The sequence below is a fragment of the Propithecus coquereli genome, unplaced genomic scaffold (assembly GCF_000956105.1).
Source record: "Propithecus coquereli isolate 6110/MARCELLA unplaced genomic scaffold, Pcoq_1.0 Scaffold600, whole genome shotgun sequence".
In the NCBI taxonomy this organism is placed as follows: Eukaryota; Metazoa; Chordata; class Mammalia; order Primates; family Indriidae; genus Propithecus; species Propithecus coquereli.
The window spans coordinates 22,027-40,741 of NW_012151953.1; the positions used below are offsets into that span (position 1 = coordinate 22,027).

Consider the following 18,715-nt stretch of genomic DNA (forward strand, 5'->3'; position numbering starts at 1 on the left):
GCACTGTATTCTTGATTCCCCATCGCAGCTCTGAAGGGTCAGTGTTCTTCCCCTTGCTTTCCTGACGAGAAACCTGAGGATCAGAAAGACTAAGTAACTTGACCAAGACACACAGCTTGTGAGTGGCTCGTAACCACTTGGTCGCGTTTGGTGAAGCAGAGGTGCTTTGCCGAGACCAGGAGGGGTTTAAAGAGGAGGTGGCTGTGCCCGGCCCTTTCCAGGTGGGCAGCAATGCATCCTCCCTTCCTGGGGGAGTCCACCAGGGACTTCAGCTCCTGCTCCTGCCGGGACCTGAGCTGGTCCTCGATGCCGCGTGCCGGCCGTCCCCAGGACGGGCGGAGCCTGCACAGGGGCACACGCACGAGCAACAGGCGCTTCCTCTCGCTCCTGCCTCTCTCTCCAGGTGGACCAGTCTGGCCTGGGCTTACCCTCGAGAGACTATTACCTGAACAAAACTGAAAACGAGAAGGTGAGTATGCCCCTTCAAAAATATGGCTCCTGTCCCCAGCCCACCCCTGAGACGTGTGTGCCCCCTTGGTATCCACCCCTGCTGTTCCTGTCTTTAAAGGTCTTTAAAGCCAGAGGAGCCCAGAGGGCTTGTCACTTACCTGATGGTGACAGGCAGTCCCTGGCAGGGGAGGGATGCCCATAAGCTGGCTGTGTCACATTCAGGCATCATGGACACCAGGGGCAGGAGACAAGTATCGTTTGTCCCCGTTCTAGACAGAGGCATCTGTAACAGCCACCACCATTTGTGGGTGTGAGGCCTTTTATATACATCACCTATGCGGCCGGGCGCGATGGCTCACGCCTGTGATCCTAGCACTCTGGGAGGCCGAGGCAGGCGGATTGTTTGAGCTCAGGAGTTCGAAACCAGCCTGAGCAAGAGCGAGACCCCGTCTCTACTAAAAAAAATAGAAAGAAATTAATCGGACAACTAAAAATGTATATATACATCACCTCTAACCCTCCCTGTCACCCTGCAGATTCTGAACTTCTCTTAACTTGCCTTCACCTCATCTGTCAAATGGGCATTAATTCTACCCTGCCTTTTACGGAGCAGGGAGTAAGGCTCAGAGACGCTGAGTGACCTGCTCAAGGTCACACAGCCAGTAAGTGGTGAGGCTGAGATTCTCATCCACGTCCACGTGCTGCCAAGCCCATGCCTTTCCCTCCCCTGCCTGCCTCTTATGACATCCCCAGGGAGAGCTTGCCAGGGGCGCGTCATCTGCCCGTTCCTTCCTCCACCGCTTGTACTGAGCAGGCGCCCACTGAGTGCCTGGTGCTGGGGCAATGGTGGGAGCCATTAGGTCCCTGTCCCACGGGGCTTAAGGCCTAGTAGGGGAGGCAGGCATTACTTAACGAACCACCCAACTAGGTGCATAACGACAAATCGTGGGAAGGGAAGGGTGAGCTGAGAAAGGCTACCATGGGGACCTAACTCAGATCTGGGAACACGGGGGCGGAAGGTGGTTTAGAAGGGTGTGTTCCAAGAACAGAAAAACAGAGCCAGGACAACAGGGACTGGCCTACCTGGGGACCTGGGCACCCAGAGAAGTCTCGGGCTTTCTCCTGAGGGCCGTGGGGAAGCAGTGAAGAGACGCAGGTTAAAGTCACTCTCGCTGTGTTTCCCACAGCTCCCTGCGTTGGTCTCGGCCAGCCCTGCCCCCGCCCTGTCCACTGGGCAGTGGGTGGCAGCCACTGACGGTTTGGGGGTGCTGGGCCCCACAGGTGCTGACTGGCTACCTGAACTACATGGTGCAGCTGGGGAAGCTGCTGGGCGGGGGCGACGAGGACGCCATCCGGCCTCAGATGCAGCAGATCCTGGACTTCGAGACGGCGCTGGCCAACATCACCATCCCCCAGGAGAAGCGCCGGGACGAGGAGCTCATCTACCACAAAGTGACGGCCGCCGAGCTGCAGGTAAGCTGGCGCCACCGCTGCGGAGGCTGGGCCGGCTGCTGGGCTTCAGACGGGGCGCCAGGCTGGGGGTTGCTTGTGCCCACAATTCCTCCAGTCCTCGGAACAACCCTGTGCAGGAGGGATGGTTGCTGTCCCCAGTTCACAGATGGAAAAACTGAGGCTCAGAGAGGTCACGTTACCTGCTGGAGGCCACACACTAGTCAGTGACTCCAGAATAGGCTCTTGCCCCGTGCCAGGCTGCCTCTCGGTAACGGCGTTTCCCTGAAGCCCCTGTGGTCGTGACAGCAACAGCTCACGTTGATGGAATGTTTCCGGTCTCTCCAGCCCATCGAGCCTGATTACAGTAAGCACTTAATAAATGTCAGGTGTGGGTTCTGCATCACTGCCCCCTTTGCTGAGCCAGAAGGTTAAGTGACGCATTCAAGGCCTGGAGGCTCCTGGCTGGCAGAGGAGCTGGCCTTGGGCCTCAGGGTCAGCTCCCTGGAGCTCTGCTCTTGGCCACATCCCCTGATGACATCCTGGCTGAGATATAACAGGGAGTCACACCTGCGGTGCTCTCTGGAATGGGGATGACCCATCAGAGAAGCCAGATGTCCCCTCGGTGGGTCAGCCTCTGCCACAGGCTGTCCCCTGATGGCCGCTGGGCCTTGAGCCAATTGCCTGCCGGTTCCTTCTTCCTGGTGCTGTCCAGCCTTGTCCCAGGGGTCACGGGGGAATCCACAGAGGGGCCTCGGCCGAGCTTCCTGTTTCTTGCCATCACCCAGGAGCGCTTGGCCAGGGGCACCCCTGGGGCAGTTGGCACTTGGGTGCCAGGGCTCACCAAGGCATCTTCTCCTTCCCTACCTTCGGACTCGCTGAGTCTGCTTGTCCACTCCATTTTTTTTTTTTTGAGACAGAGTCTCACTCTGTGGCTACAGGTGGAGTGCAGTGGTGTCATCATAGCTCACTGCAACCTTCAGCTCCTGGGCTCGAGCAATACTCCTGCCTCAGCCTCCCAAATAGCTGGTATTACAGGCATGCGCCACCATGCCAGCTAATTTTTCTATTTTTAGTAGAGATGGGCTCTTGCTCTTGCTCTTACTCAGGCTGGTCTCAAACTGCTGAGCTCAAGTGATCCTCCTGCCTCGGCCTCCCAGAGTGTTGGGATTACAGGCCAACCGTGAGCCACCGTGCCCGGCCTGTCCTTTCAGGAAAAACACTAGGTGCCTACCCTTCTTTCTTCCTCATTCCTCCATCTGAAAGGTGTGTATGGGGGCCACCCTGGGGCCTTGTTCTTGATGTGCTTCCAAGCCAGTGGGGGACACCAGCTAGGAAATAACCCCGTCTCACTGCTACGAGCTTTGGGCAAAGCAGCAGGCCCTAGGAGCTGGGGGTGGGGAGAAGTACGAGGCGAGTCTAATGATGGGTGAGCACCAGCCAGGCGACCGGGTGTCCTGGGCGGAGGCACGGCCCATGCGAGGTGCGGAGTGGGCTGTGATGGAGGTGGCACTGGTTTTCTGCTCAGAGGCCAGGAGGTCGAGGGAGATGCTGTTTATACAGCGTTATTTTGTTTGCTCCAGCTGCCCAGTTCTCAACCTGAGAGGGGCCCAGTAGTGCCTCGGACCCCCACAGTGGCCACGATGCCAACTGCCTACACCAAGAGTAGCAGAGAAGGCACAGGAGCCCTGAGCACATGAGCCCAGCGTGGCTGCCGGGTTCTCACCTACGCATCTTTTCACCGTTGCTTTTGTTCCCTTCTTCCGGCAAGGAAGGGAGGCCTTTTTTCCTCCCTGCCAGCTGCACAGCTGCCAAGGCGGGAAGAGTCCAGCAGGCGCAGGAGCCTGGAGCTGCGTGAGCCCTGGGCTTAGAGTCAGAGGGCAGCCTCACCAGGAGCTGTGAGGCCGTGGGCACGTTACATAAACCACCCCTGGGAGCCTTGGTTTTCTTCTTTGTAAAATGGGCTGTGCCTGTTCACTCACACCTGCTGTGTGGCAGAACACAGGGACAAGTGGGATGCAGCCCCTGCCCTCATAAGGGACAGTGCTTCTTTGAGCCACAGAGTCCTTTGAGAGCAGGTTGAAAACTGGACTGTCTCCCAGAAAAAATGGGCATATGTGCATATATTAACAAAAAATCATGGCTAACATTTAAAGAATTCTTGGACCCACTAAAGCCTGGTGTCGTGGGTAAGAATCTCTGCCTGGCTTACCCACTGGGTTGAAGGAGGGTAACTTGAGGCAAAGGATGAGGTTTCATTCTGTAAGCTGACATGCACAATACAAGTGTAACATTATTATTATTCCTTTGTTATTGGCAATGTGACCCAGGTCCCCAGCACTAAACCAATTTGATTCGTTCCACCCTGGGACAGAGAATGTCTCGTTCCCTGGTATCTGGAAATTTGGGGTTTTTTTCCCCATACTCCAAGTGACTCAGGGACAGGTGCTCCAGGCTTCCCAGTCTGGTTCCAGGCTAGCCCTGCTGGTGTACAGAATGGTTCCGGGCTAACCCCCAGCGGAGTCTGAATGCAGAGCCATGAATCAGACACCCTTCTGTTGCTTCTCTGGGGGCCTTCCCGTTGCCTTCCGGGACCCCCACCAAAGGCTGTCTGGGACTAAGCCCCAGCCTCTGCCCCTATCTCTCCAGCTGATTCAAAGCCCAGAGCATCCTTCCCTTCTGTCCTCTTTTCAAGCCTACTTGCGTTGGTTGCTTTGTGACCAGCAGTGCTCCTTGGCTTCGGGTGTGGAAAATGGAGCTCATCAGTGTGCCCCAGAGGGTTTGAGTCACAAATGGAATGTCCTAGTCTATTAAAACAGCCATCTCCATGGAGCTGGATCTAGGCATATGTGTTTAAAAGTTAGGCATTCTCTAAAGCAATAGAGATTGAAAATACAAAAATCCTGGTGTTCGACACACATCTTATCTCAGAGTTGTGAGAATTTCCCTGCACAGAACACCTGCTCTCCCTAAGGGACAGGTTTGTGTTGAGTACACAGGGTCCTCTCCAGTATCTGTACCAGTTGCCTGCAGTGTGTGAAGCTCTTGTTCATCCTGTAAACAATGACATTTTGTAAACTTGTTGATTTTCCCGGGGTCTTTGCTAGCAGATCATGCAAGTCAGGTGGCTCGAATTGTGGATCCCTATTTGAAGATCTCACGAGCTCACCTCCAAATTTTGTAGCCACAGAAATATTAGAGATTAGCCCCAGAGAGTACCTGCCTGAGGGTCTCCTAGTGGAGAAGGCAGAGAGGACAAGCGAGGGAGAAGGGAAGCTCAGGGTCATTGAGCAGTGGGTCCGAGGGGTGCAGAGCAGTCAACTCTGGGAGGGCAGAGTGTTGTCCCCAGTTTAGAGAAAGGATAGAAAATGGCTGGAGGTCCCAAAGCTCATTCCTGCTGGGGACTTTGATCCAGGTCTGCTCACTCCCAGCCCAGGGCTCTTCCCAGCCCATCTGGCTACTGGGCAGGAAGGGATGTGGAAGAGTCTGCCGTTTCCCGAGTCCAGTGTGCGCATCTCTTCCCAACTCTGCAGGTAGTTTGCGGTCATCGTGGTGAAAATATTTACCCATCGACTGGGAGCTGGTTGTTAACTGTTTACCAGCACACCACTGCCTTCGGGGCCTGCCTTCCTCACAGCCTCTCGTGTCCTATGGGTCCCTTGTTCCCCAGCAGCTGAGCTGCCCTTGTAAACTCAGAGAGATGAGTGAGCCTGGGTTGTAGACCTGCACAGTCACTAGTTAATTGTGTGACCTCAGGAAAGTCACCTTACCTCATCTGCAAATTCATTGTGTTAAATGGGGAGCTTTATGGCTGTCTCTCTCCCTGGAGACGTCATAGTATTTACCAACAGGTTATAGGTCTTACGTTACAGATTGATTTTACATTACTGATTGGTTTTCCCATATGAAGGTCATTCACAAGGCATCTCTCATGTCCTTTATGAGTCTTGTATTTTGCCCTTTTTCAGTGGAACAGAGAGCAGAATTTGGAATTGAATAAGCCCAGGGCCACTCTTGGGAGACCTTGAGCAATGATTACAGCAGCCAGCATTGATGGATTGCTTGCTAAATGCTAGATACACCCGTCTAAGTGATTGGCACTTATAGGCACTGTTGCTATAGCACAGAATATGCAGTCCTGAAAAACCTTGCATGCTGTAAAATTGCACACTAAAAATAACAGGACATCTGAGAAAAATGGGACAAGAGCAAACCATTCAGAAGTTATGCAACTTGCTTGAGAACATTATGCTAAGTGAAATAAGCCAGGCACAAAAGGACAAATACTGAATGATTCCACTTACGTGAGGTACCTGGAATAGTCAAATTCGTAGGAACAGAAAGTAGAAGTGGTTTCCAGGGGCAGGGTGGGAGGCCATGGGAATTTATTGTTTAACAGGTATAGAGTTTCAGTTTTGCAAATCTGTGGATGGATGATGGTGATGGTGGCACAACAGTGTGAATGAACTTTATGCCCCTGAACCGTATTCTTAAAAATGATTAAAATGGGCCAGGTGTGGTGGCTCACGTCTGTAATCCTAGCACTCTGGGAGGCCGAGGCGGGACGATTGCTTGAGCTCAGGAGTTCAAGACCAGCCTGAGCAAGAGTGAGACCCCATCTCTACTAAAAAAAATGGAAAGAAATTAGCTGGACAACTAAAAAATATATAGAAAAAATTAGCCGGGCATGGTGGCGCATGCCTGTAGTCCCAGCTACTTGGGAGGCTGAGGCAGGAGGATCGCTTGAGCCCAGGAGTTTGAGGTTGCTGTGAGCTAGGCTGATGCCACGGCACTCTAGCCTGGGCAACACAGTGAGACTCTGTCTCAAAAAAAAAAAAATGGTTAAAATGGTAAATTTTATGTTATATGTGTTTTACCACAATTTTTTTTTAAAAAGTTGTACAACTTTGTAATCAGAACCCTAACAAAACAATAACTGGAGCTTTGAGGGATAGCTCAGCATGGCTAGGGGCAGCCCCGGGGGGAAGTGCTGACCGTGGACACTAAGGTGCTGCAGATAGACAGGGAGCCTGAGCCACAGGCCGAGGAGGTGCAACCTGCTGGAAGCTGAGAGTTACGCAGAGCTGGAGGGAGCAAGCCCTGGCGCACCCCATTTTCAACCAACTTAAATAGAGCTGACCAGCCTCCTGAGTGTGCATCAGCTGAGCTGAGGGCCGCCCTCGTTGCTGAAGGTTAGCATTCTACTCTCGCCTTCCCCAGTCGCGCGCCTGGGAAACATCATTTATAGACCGACACAGTTTACACGTTACACTGCTATTGTTCCTGAACTTACCAAACATAAAGAAGCTAACTGATGTTACAGAAGCCCATGTTGAACAGAATAGACAACATTAGCTCATTGGATCCTCGCAATAACCTGATGAGGCGGGTTTTGTTACTATGGTGATCCTCTTTTTTTCAGATGGGATACTGAGGCACAGAGGGGTTCGTTAACTTACTTACACAGCTAGTAAGTAAGAGAGCTAGAATAAGCCCAGGCAGTTTGGCTCCAGATTCTAAACGCTTAACTGTTTCAGGCCTGTCTGAAGTTCAGTCTCTTCCTTGGTAAAGTGGGAAGCATAGGACCTACCACTTGGGCTCTCGCGAGGACCAATTGGGGTAATTTGCCATGGCTGCGGGCACACAGGAGGGGGTTGGTGAACGTAACTGCCACTGCATCTCCGTTCACACCATCCTAGTTCCATTTCAAGTTGAATTTCGGTGTCGGGCTCCTTAGAATTCTGCCTGGAGCATGTTTGACAAAAGCCAGCCAGCCTCTGTTTGACCGTCTGCCTAGACCGTCAGACAGCACCAAGCTCTTTCCTTTGCCAAAGGGCGGCAGGTGCGGTGACGCCTCCTGCAGAAGACCGCGCTGGAGACGCAGCCCCGCAGCATCACGCTGTCCTCTTCCCTTGCAGACCTTGGCACCCGCCATCAACTGGTTGCCCTTTCTCAACACCATCTTCTACCCCGTGGAGATCAACGAATCCGAGCCTATTGTGGTCTACGACAAAGAATACCTCGAGCAGGTGTCCACTCTCATCAACAGCACTGACAGATGGTAAGGGGACCCTGGCAGCCTGGGCCGTGCCTCTCACGGGCAGTCCCCTGCTCGGGCACGACGGGCAGGAGTGGGGATGACAAACCGACTCAGGACAGTGGGCCCTGGCTGCGCTTTGACGAGAGGCAGCGGGGCTTCCTGGTTACAGGCGCAGGTTCAGATCCCAGCTCCTTTCCCTACCAGCTTTGTAGCCTTGGGCAAATTTCTTATCCTTTCTTAGGTTCATTTTTCTTATCCATAAAATGGGGATACTAACGGCACCCCCCATGTAGGGATGCAGTCAGAATCAAGTCAAATAATCAATGTGAGGTGTTTTAACACATTGCCTAATGCAAAATGGGACTCAGTAAATGGTAGCTATTATTTTTAGTTAAGATTTGTGATTTGTTATTAAATTTTAAAGACTAGTAGAAATCTTGAAACTATAGAAAAAAGAGAAAAAAAATTAAATTACCTAAAATGCTACTGTTGATCTCTTGGGATGTATATGTGCATATAGAGGAGACAGCATGAGAGAGAGGGGGATCATCTAATACATGGTTCTTTTTCCCCCCATCATTTGTACCTAGATGTATAGGCTGCTTTTCCCTGGCCCTTTACCATGAACATTTTCTCCGAGTCATCCTAAACCCTCAGCAGACATCATTTTTCAAGGTTGCGTAGTATTCCATCACACATAAATACAATTATTTACTTATGCTTTCTTTGTTGTCGGACATCTAGGTCGATTTCTGATTAGAGGCTAGATGTTTGCTGTAGTGAACATCTTTGTACTAAGGTGACTTCTTTGCAACAGCGGCAACAGTCACAGATAGGTCCCCTATGCCCTGGGGTGGGGCAGCGGGAACTGTCATCGTGGAAACCTTGGCCAGAGCTGGCTTTCTGCCCTTCCCCTTCCCCTCTCTGGCCTTCCTGAGGGGACATCTCCAAGCTGTGGACATGGCAGCCTCTTCCCCACCCTCGCCCTGTAGCAGACACCATCCAGGGAGAGTCTCCACGCAGGGGCTTCACAGAGGCCAGACACAAAGCAGCTAGGCAACAAGGATTTATTGAGCACCTGTGGTATACAAATGATTACACTAGGCACGGAGGGGTTTGCATTCCATGTGCTTAGAGAGTAGTAACCTGGTCAATCAGGTGCTGAGTTTGAGAGCCCCCTAGGGGTCAGCGGGGGAAATGCTGCCATGCTTTCGGCCTGGGGCATCTCCCAGCGGGTCTGGTCTCCTCTTGCTCCAGCCTGCTGAACAACTACATGATCTGGAACCTGGTGCGGAAAACAAGCTCCTTCCTCGATCAGCGCTTTCAGGATGCCGATGAGAAGTTCATGGAAGTCATGTACGGGACCAAGAAGGTGAGCCTGTTACTGCGCATCCCCGTACACATGCTGAGCACCTACTGTGTGCTAGGCCGGTGGTACCTGCACAGGGCCGTGGAGCACGTGAGGGAGGTAGACAACAGGAAGAGAATGAAGACAGCCCTTGAAGGGGCCTGCCCGGGTCTCTGTGGGAGCCCAGAAAGGAACCTAAGCCAGCTGGGGGTGCGCAGAAGCTTCTGGAAAGAGGCGGTTATGCCAAGTCAAGGGTAAAGAGGAGTCTTAGCAACTTAGCTAATTGACAGCAAAAGGTAGCTTCTGTCCTTTCCCTTCCAACTCCTTCTCAGTGGTGATGATAAGTGCTCTCCCTGGATAACTCCTGTGGTCCTCACAAGCCCTGTGGGGCGGGCACTGTATTTATCCCACCTTTGCCCAGGGCAGCCGCAGTAACACTCTTCCTCCCCAGAAACATAAAGCTCATAGAACAGTGCCTGGTTCATGGCAGGTACTATGTGAGTGTTCGCTGTTGCCGTTATCCTCTGTAGTCTGGGAAAGCCAGTCCAGAGCTAGGCCCCAGGCTTCTGGGGCAGCAGAAGTCGCAGGCCCCAGATCTGGTGGGCTCTGCCCCACGTGACCCCTGAGAGTCCATTCTTCCAGATGCTTCAAGGCCCTTCCCTGCCCTCCCCCAGGGGAACCCGCCCCAGTGGAAGGTTCTGTAGCCACTTCCACCTCCTGCCGGAGGAGGTGGCTGGTCACCCTCGCCTTTGTGCAGCTGACAGATGATTATGCACTGAATTCCTGCCACTGTGTGCCAGGCTCTGAGCCCAGTGTGGGATACTGAGATGGGTGAGATGGGGTCTGTGCCCCAAGAGCCCACACTTGCTGAGAGAGGTGATGGGAACTGCTCAGATCTGTGTGCTGATGGCATGCACCAGCCACAGCCCCTGGGGGCAGCCGGGAGGTGCCCCAACAGTAGAGACTGGGGTGCCAAGCTCGCCTGACACACCCTTTCCCCACACAGGACAGCAGCTAGCAGGTCCTCCCCGGAGGGCAGAGCAGACTCCAGCTGGACTCCCTCCTAGACGCCCCCAGAGTCAGTGGAGTGGGTGAGGCCAGATAAGGATTGGCAGAGAATGGAAGGATGTGGGCTCCTGCCTCCGGCCCTGGAGTTCATCCTGGAAAAAGTTCTTTTCTCTCCCATCCCCATGTACACCCACCTCTGGCAGGAAGGGACTGAGAGGGTGGCTGGGAACAAGCCCTGCTTCTGACCAGAGGAGCTTCCAAGGGCACCACCAGGCCTTGGCCACGAAAGCCACTCTGCCCTGTGGAGAAGGACAAGGGCGAGTGGTGGGTTGGCTGCCCTGCCCGGCCGGCCCGGCTTCCTGCTCCACCTGCACCTACCTTGGACTGGTCGTGGGTCATAGATGTGACCAGAACCAGAATGCCATTCCCTGCAGCACTTGGCCACCCAGGGAACTTTGTACAGGAAAGTCTGACCAGGCCCGGGGTGATGGCTACGGAGGCGGCGCTGCCTGGGGGGTCTCACCTGCACCATCTTTCACCCTCTGGGGTCAGATGAGGAAGCCGAGGCTCGGGGAGGTGAAGGGACTTTCTCAAGTCACCTGGCAATGAATTCCAGCCTGAATTCAAACCCTGGTCTTGAAGTCTACGACTTTGAGGCACTTTCAGCTACTCACTAATAAGGGTGATTAAAATAAGCAAACATATCGTTATTAGATATTTACCTTTTATAGGCATTATCTCACCCAGTTTGTATAACAGCTCTGTGTATTAGGAATTATCATCTCCCAGTTTACAGATGAGGAAACTGAGGCTCAGTGAGGGGAAGGGATTTGTGCAAACCTGACACATCTGATTCCAGAGCCCATACCCCTAAGCTCTGCACCACTCAGCCTCGGCTCTGCAGGAACCAAAAATTAAAAGCGAGCTTCCCTGTGGTTGTCAGGGGCTGGGGTGGGGGGGTGATTATTGTTTAATGAGTGCAGAGTTTCAGATTTGCAAAATGAAGAAGTTCTGGAAATTGGTTGCACAACAGTGAGAATATACTTATCACTACTAAACTATACACTTAAAAATGGTTAAGATGATAACTTTTATGTCCTGTGTATTTTACCACAATTAAAAATAAATAAGTAATTAATTAATGGAATGAGCTTCCCTGGACCAGGTTCAAAGGACAGGGTGCTACTCTAACATGGCACCTGGAGCAGGTGGGGTGCAGAGAGACCTTAGCAGAGGCAAGGGCAGGTGGCAAACCCCAAGGCAGGAGGCTGTGAGCCAGGGGTCTCTGGATGCCCCAGGGCTCAGAGGCGGAGGATACTCGACTGTTTCTTAATCTCCAGCCTTCCCTACTCCCCCACTGTGGACGCTTCATGGCCCGGGGCCGAGTCCCCCATCCTGCTTGTGTTCACCACAACTCAAAGCCACTTCCCAGCCGAGTGACCGTGGATAGTCCCTGTACCTCTCTGAGCCTCAGTTTTCTCATCTGCAGTTTGGGATCATTCCTGACCTCACCTTGCAGGACCCTTGTGAATGGCCTCCATTTGGGGAAAGACTTAGCGTGTGCAAAGCAGCGTGGAGCGTGCAGTTGTTCGTCCTTGTGGGGAGGGAGCCTGGGCGTACGGGACCAGCACAGAACGTGGGGTCAGAAGAGCTGAGTTTGAAATGCTGCTTCTAACCATACAAGCTTGGGTTCTGGGCGGGGCTCAATCTGCCGTCTATAAAACGGGTAGCTAATCTCTGCCCTGCTTATCCAAGGGTTGTCTAGGATTATGTGAGGGGATCCCTGCAAAGTCTGTTCGACAGGCTAAAGCTCCCTTATCACCAGTTACTATCCGGGATTTCCAGCAGCGAGGAAGGAAACCCCGCTGGTAAACCCCTCCCCTCCTCCTGGCTTAGTGCTGCTACATTACGGGGAAGAAGAGGGAGGTTTAAAGACAATTCTGCCAGTTCGGGGTGAAGAAGGCTGGCTGGCTGCTCCTCATCTCCCCAGACTTGGCTCGTAGGTCCCTCCCGGATGAACGTTGCCAACCCTGTGAGGGCCACCTGACCCTCGCGCCATTTGAAGATTTTCACGTCATCCTATAGCACTTCCAGGGACTTCATGACTTGGAGGTGGTGAGTGTGGCCTCTTTGAGGGACGACATTGGAGCCAGACTCTCTGGGTTCAGATCCCACCTCAGCCACTTACTCCCTGGGTGATCCCTTTGGGCAAGTGATTTAACCTCTCTGTGCCTCAGTTTCTTTATCTGCAAAAAGGAACAAAGGGAGACCTGCCTCGTACGGTTACCGGGAGCATTACGTGGGATGGGGCCGGGCACAGAGTGAACACTCTTCACGTTCGCGGCGGTTATCACTGCTGGTGGTGTGACTGCCGGTCTGTCTCTCCCACTGGATGTTCCGGGCATTTCAGTTGAGTCCCATAAGTGCAGGCTCGCCGTTGACTCATCTCTAGGTTCCAAAGACCTAGCACAGTCAGGGCGCGAAGGGACTGCTCAGAGAACGCCGGATGCGTGAATGCCTGTGTCAATGAACGGGTTTATCCAAAGAGTCTCCTGAGAAGACAATGCGTAAGAATGTGTCTGTGACCACGATCCAGCCATCACAGCCTGGAGCGTCGAAGTTAGAGTGCTGACCCCTCGTGTGGCCGGCCTCGGTCAGACACAGACTGTGTGTCCACCGTGGGCTTCACCGCTGAGGCAGGGCAGAAGGCAGGTGTCCAAATGGACACGAGGTTGGGAAGGCTAAAAAGAACTCGGGTGACTGAGCTTACAGAAGATGAGGTGCCCCTTCTTCCCTCCCTCTTCCTCCTTCTTGCCTGGAAGAATTTTTTTTTTTTTTTTTTTTTTGAGACAGAGTCTCACTGTGTTGCCCGGGCTAGAGTGCCGTGGCGTCAGCCTAGCTCACAGCAACCTCACACTCCTGGGCTCAAGCGATCCTCCTGCCTCAGCCTCCCGAGTAGCTGGGACTACAGGCATGCACCACCATGCCCGGCTAATTTTTTCTATTTTTAGTTGTTTGGCTAATTTCTTTCTAATTTTAGTAGAGACGAGGCCTTGCTCTTGCTCAGGCTGGTTTCGAACTCCTGAGCTCAAACGATCCGCCCGCCTCGGCCTCCCAGAGAGCTAGGATTACAGGCGTGAGCCACCGCGCCCGGCCAGAATTTTTTTTTTTTTAACTGAGACATAATTTGCCCACAATAAAATATACAGTATACATTCAGTATATAGTTCAATGAGTTTTGACAAATGAAGTCACCCAGGTAACCACCGCCCGATCAAGATAGAGAACATTCCCGTCACCCGTTTATCCAGCGTCCTTGAGCAGCGAGCTCCCCCACCGCAGCGGCGGGTGCAGATGGCATCACGCACCACGTGCCGGGCTCGTTTGCTCAGCCTGCATCTGTGGAATGCGTCTATGTTGTCGTATGTATCAGTAGTTCATTCCTTTTTGTTGCCAAGGCGTACGTTGCTGTATAAAAATACCACATTGTGTTTATCCATCTGTCCGTTGATGGGCATTTGGGTGGTTTTCAGGGTAGGGCCATCATGAACCAGGCTGCCTGGAGCGTGGTGGTCGCTGCCACCTGTTCTTCAGGATTAGGAAGACATCCGCTGCCTCTGCAGCATGAAGGATTTACACGAGCAGGGCCACCCCGCGTGGTCACACTCACTGTCCACAGAGGGACGCCTGGGCAGGGGGAGCGTGGGGGGCCGAAGCAAGTCCTGGCGCTCTTCCCCACGCCACGCCCCAGGAGGCTGCAGCCCGTGGACGCCTGTTTCCAGTTCCCGTAGGGGCGTCCTGTGGACTAGTGGGAAGACCAAGGAAGAAGCGACACATCAGAAGCCTGCAGCGCTGCTGTAGCTGTTCTTTGTCGAGGAGGCTTTCAGTGGGGCTGGGGCCCGGGCCTTCTGGGGCTTTCCCTGTTGCTTGGTTCAGGGTCTAAAATAACTCCACTGGGTCAGAGAGGTCTCCCTGAGGTCCTGGAAGGAAGCATGGGTCGGGAAAGGGGGGGACGGGGCCGAGTGAGCCCTCCCACTTGTATTTTCCAGACCTGTCTCCCTCGCTGGAAGTTTTGTGTGAGTGACACAGAAAACAACCTGGGCTTTGCCCTGGGCCCCATGTTCGTCAAAGCGACCTTCGCCGAGGACAGCAAGAACATAGTAAGTCCCTCCCCATGCACGTAGGCCATGACGTCAGCCTGCCTCGGCCCTCGTGGACTTGGCAGCCCGCGCGCTGGCCTGCTCTGGGCCTTTCCTGCTCCAGCCCAGAGGGCCCCAGGGCTCCAGCCTGAACTCAGAGGTCCCCTTCTCACGCCCTGTGTGCGATGAGTCCCTCGTAATAGCTCCTGTTACCGGGTGCCAGGCCCTTCCTCTGCACCCCTCATTTGAATCTCCCAGCAACCTACAAGGCTGTGACAGCCATCCCCACCCCCAGCAGAGCAGCTCTGGCCCAGAGAGTGACGTTTTTCTTATTCTGTGGATAATGGGTTTGTTCCAGACAGGAAGGGGGACATCATGGCTGAGCACCGTGGAGATAGCCAGACGCAAGCTCAGATCCTGGCTTCTCCACCCTTTGGCTGGGTGACTGGGGACAGCACTCTGGCCTCATCTGTAACGTGGAGGGTAGGGGCGTTCCTCCCGCAGAGGGAGGTTGAACAAAGTGCCACTCATAAGGAGACCTGGCACAAGATAAGCATTCAGCAAACAGGGGCCATCGTATATTATATATTGTTGTAGTTTTGATTACTAGTGTTAATTTTGACTACAGTAGTAGTAACGTAGACGTTATCTGTAGTCAAAGATTAGCCAGCGGAAACTCAAATCCGTTCGCTGGCCGGCCTGCGAGTGGCCCTGGCAGAGTCTTGAGTCGCAGCTGTCAGCGCCCTGCCCTTGCTGCCACGCGGCTCTGCCTTTGCCTTTGCTAGAATCCTCAGCTTCCTGTCTTCGGCCTCCAGGTCTGCCCATGACATTGTCACCCTCGAGGATGGCTTTTTATCACCAGCCTGAGCACAGCATTTCTGAAACTGCTTCTCAGAACTCCAGTTCTCTAGATTTTAAAACCCATTCCATCAGAAAGGAATTCTGTGGTCCAGTAAGCCTGAGCGAGGCTACGTATTCTAGCCCTCTCTGAAAGAGTCACAGTAAATATTACCACATTAAAGGCTCTGAAAAGTCCTGCAGCAAAAAGACTTACCAACATTCTCGAAGCTTATCCTGAGCTTATTTGGCCCTGGAGCCCTGTTAATGGAAGGCCATTGCCGGAGGTCAATGTTAGGACCTGGTTTGGGAAACACAGCTGTGGCTCCCACTCTTACCCCGGCCCAAGCTGTGAGCCAAAACCGAGGTTAGCTTCTGGCCCGGCATGATCGTCCGCATGGGGCCCCCATTGCATTTACGCCAGGCCAGTGCCCAGACCTTACTGGGGCGGCGTCTGTCTTCTCAGGCCACCGAGATAATCCTGGAGATCAAGAAGGCCTTTGAGGAAAGCCTGAGCACCCTGAAGTGGATGGACGAAGAGACCCGGAAGTCGGCCAAGGAAAAGGTGAGGCTGGCCCGGTGCCTGGTGGGAGTCGTCGAGGCTTCGGCACAGAGGCTGCGGCCACAGATAGAAGAGGGTGGGTCTAGGAGAGGCTGGTTAGATCCAGGGAGCACCACCTGGATGCCGTCCTGCCTTCAGGGCACGAGCAGCCTCGCGGGGCGGAAGGACAGCCTTGAGCACACGACTGTATGAGTGACCGTGGAAAACAGACCTCGCTGGGTGTGCGGGAAGAGTGGCAGGAGACATGTCCCGTCCGCAGGAGTGAGGGACCCGCACCGTCCAGCGGGGGGGCTTGGGGAAGGCTTCCCTTGGGGGCGTGACATTTAAGTAGAGACCCAAAGTTTGGCAAGGGGGGAGTCTTTCCAGAAAGAGATGTGGAAGCCCTTAGGCAGGAGCAGCCCGGCCCTGTTTCCCCTTGGCCCAGACCCTGCACCCGGCACCCACAGGGCTGGGCCAGCCTGGCCGGAGTTGCTGGTGCTCACTTCCTCTGTCTCTCCTGTTCAGGCGGACGCCATCTACAACATGATAGGCTACCCCAACTTCATCATGGACCCCAAGGAGCTGGACAAAGTGTTCAATGATGTGAGTGGCTGCCACCCTGCACCATTGTGTTCCCAAACGCTTCTTTGGGAAGGGGCCAAGGCTGTGTCCAGATGGGGTGCTGGGGAAGCGTGGCGGTCAGAACATCAGGAGATTATGGGGCATGGGGTGGGGCTGGGGCCGTTGCCTGCTTCTGGGTCAGCTGGAGGCCCTGCCTCCCTGGAGCCACCACCAGGCAGTGCCCACCAGTCACTACCAGAACACAGCTGCACGCCCTGTGGGAATGGTCAGCTCCATTTAGTGTGTGGGAAATAATGGGGAAACACATCCTAGAGGGTGCAGAGAATCAGTGGCCCTGAGACATCACGGGGTGGAGCATAACATGGAGCCCCTCAAACCGTATCCACCCTCCCTGGTCCTGCTTCCAGAGTTACCTCCTGTCCCCAGGGTCCTCCCCCTCCTCCACAGAGAGACTTGGCCGTCTGGTGGTTCGTTTTGTGCATGTGTGTTTTATTTTGTCTTGTTTTGTTTTTTGCAACAGAGTCTCACTCTGTTGTCCAGGCTAGAGTGCAGTGGCGTCAGCCTAGCTCACAGCAACCTCAAACTCCTTGGCCCAAGTGATCCTTCTGCCTCAGCCTCCAGAGTAGCTGGGAATACAGGCGTACACCACCACACCTGGCTAATTTTTCTATTTTTAGTAGAGACAGGGTCTCGATCTTGCTCAGGCTGGTGTCAAACTCCTGAGCTCAAGAGATCCTCCCGCTTCGGCCTCCCAGAGTGCTGGGATTACAGATGTGAGCCACCGCACCCAGCCAGGACTTCTGATTTTTGACCTTGAAATGAAAGAGGAAGCATAAATCCCACATGTATTTTTAAGCTTAATTTAGGCAGCAGGGTTAGCTGATATATCGCTGCTGGTTAGAACTTTGGGCAAGTCACGCACTCCATTAAGTGGATTGTGCTTCTGCCTCGGATAATAAAGTTTTCTATCTTCTCGTGATTAAAATTTGTGCATGTAGACATATTAAAAATTATAATAACCTCTCATCATGGTTCTATTTAAAACCTAAGGATATTAAAATTACTTCTGAGAGCACGAGGCTCACTCTGCAGCCTTCTTCCTTGAGAGTCATGGAAGATGCTCCAGAGTGTCATGATGCAAGATCTGGGACCCTGGAGGCAGCAGGCAGAGCCCACAGACGGGTGTCCTGCCTGAGGATCTGCCATTGTACCAGAGCCCTGATGTAAAGGCAGAAGGCTCTGGTGTGGACCTAAGGGAACATTTGCACCTGTCAGGAGCTGAAAGGCTGGGCTGGGCGGCGGGGAGCTATGCAGTAATACTTGTCCCCTGACGTTTCCGAGATGGGTTCCAGCTTCATTCACTAGATCTGAGCTGTTCGGTATGGTAGCTGCAAGCCACAGGTGGCTATTTAATTAATTAAAACTTAAATTAATTAAATTTAAAAGCCACACTCACCAGTAGCCACCTGTGGCTGGTGTCTGCCACATGGACGGCACAGGCACAGAACACCACGGAACACGTCACCATGGAACATTCTGCCGGACAGCACAGGAGATATTTTTGCCTCAGACCCGGGCACTGCTGCAAGACCATCCTGCAGCACTGTGACACCGTCTGACACCCCTGGGTGGCGCTCTTGGTGTGTCCTTGACGGGGAGCGCTAGTGTCAGGCCCCTGCAGGATGAAGGCCGAGGGCAGAGCCCACACCTGCAGCCCTGAGTCTCCCTGAACCTCCATAGCTCTCGGCTTCCTCAGCCTTAGGATTCACCCCCAGCCCGCGCACGCTCTGGTCCTGTGACTCTGTTTCCTCTTTTCCAGTACACTGCAGTCCCGGACCTCTACTTTGAGAATGCCATGCGGTTTTTCAACTTCTCGTGGAGGGTGACGGCCGACCAGCTCAGGAAAGCCCCCAACAGAGATCAGTAAGTCCCCGGGCCCTGCTGGGCAGGCGCTGGCTCCTGTGCACACACGGGCGCCCTCCTTGTGCACCCGCCACGTGCCAGATGTGACTGCCACGAGAGCTCCTAAGGAGCGGACACCGTTGTCATCTCACTTTTCAGGTGCAGACACCAAGGGCCGAAGAAGTGTGGCCCAGCTAGGAGCCGGGATGGACTCGAGTCCGGGCCCCTGGCGCCCAGCCCGTGGGCAGCGTGAGCGCGGCCTGTGGCTCTGAGCCGCGTTCGGGGCAGCCTTCGTCCTATTACCTGCGCGACAGGGTGGGAGGAGCTGGTTCTTGGCCATCGTGACAGTCACACGTGCGGACGTCGGCAAGGGCTGGTTTCCGGTAGTTCCTCACTAACAAGAGCGGTGGTTTCTCAGG

The 18,715-nt window shown here is 53.8% G+C and overlaps 1 protein-coding gene across 1 annotated transcript in view; it reads left to right on the forward strand.

Annotated features, from left to right (window-relative positions):
- The window catches only part of ECE1 (endothelin converting enzyme 1), a 48,854-nt gene that overhangs the window by 18,591 nt on the left and 11,548 nt on the right, over positions 1-18,715 (forward strand). Inside the window, exons 5-12 of the mRNA XM_012659271.1 lie at positions 404-469; positions 1,732-1,923; positions 7,818-7,960; positions 9,197-9,311; positions 14,345-14,455; positions 15,738-15,836; positions 16,338-16,415; positions 18,214-18,317. Of these exons, the coding sequence (XP_012514725.1) occupies positions 404-469; positions 1,732-1,923; positions 7,818-7,960; positions 9,197-9,311; positions 14,345-14,455; positions 15,738-15,836; positions 16,338-16,415; positions 18,214-18,317 (908 nt within the window). The remainder of the gene's footprint in view (positions 1-403; positions 470-1,731; positions 1,924-7,817; positions 7,961-9,196; positions 9,312-14,344; positions 14,456-15,737; positions 15,837-16,337; positions 16,416-18,213; positions 18,318-18,715) is intronic.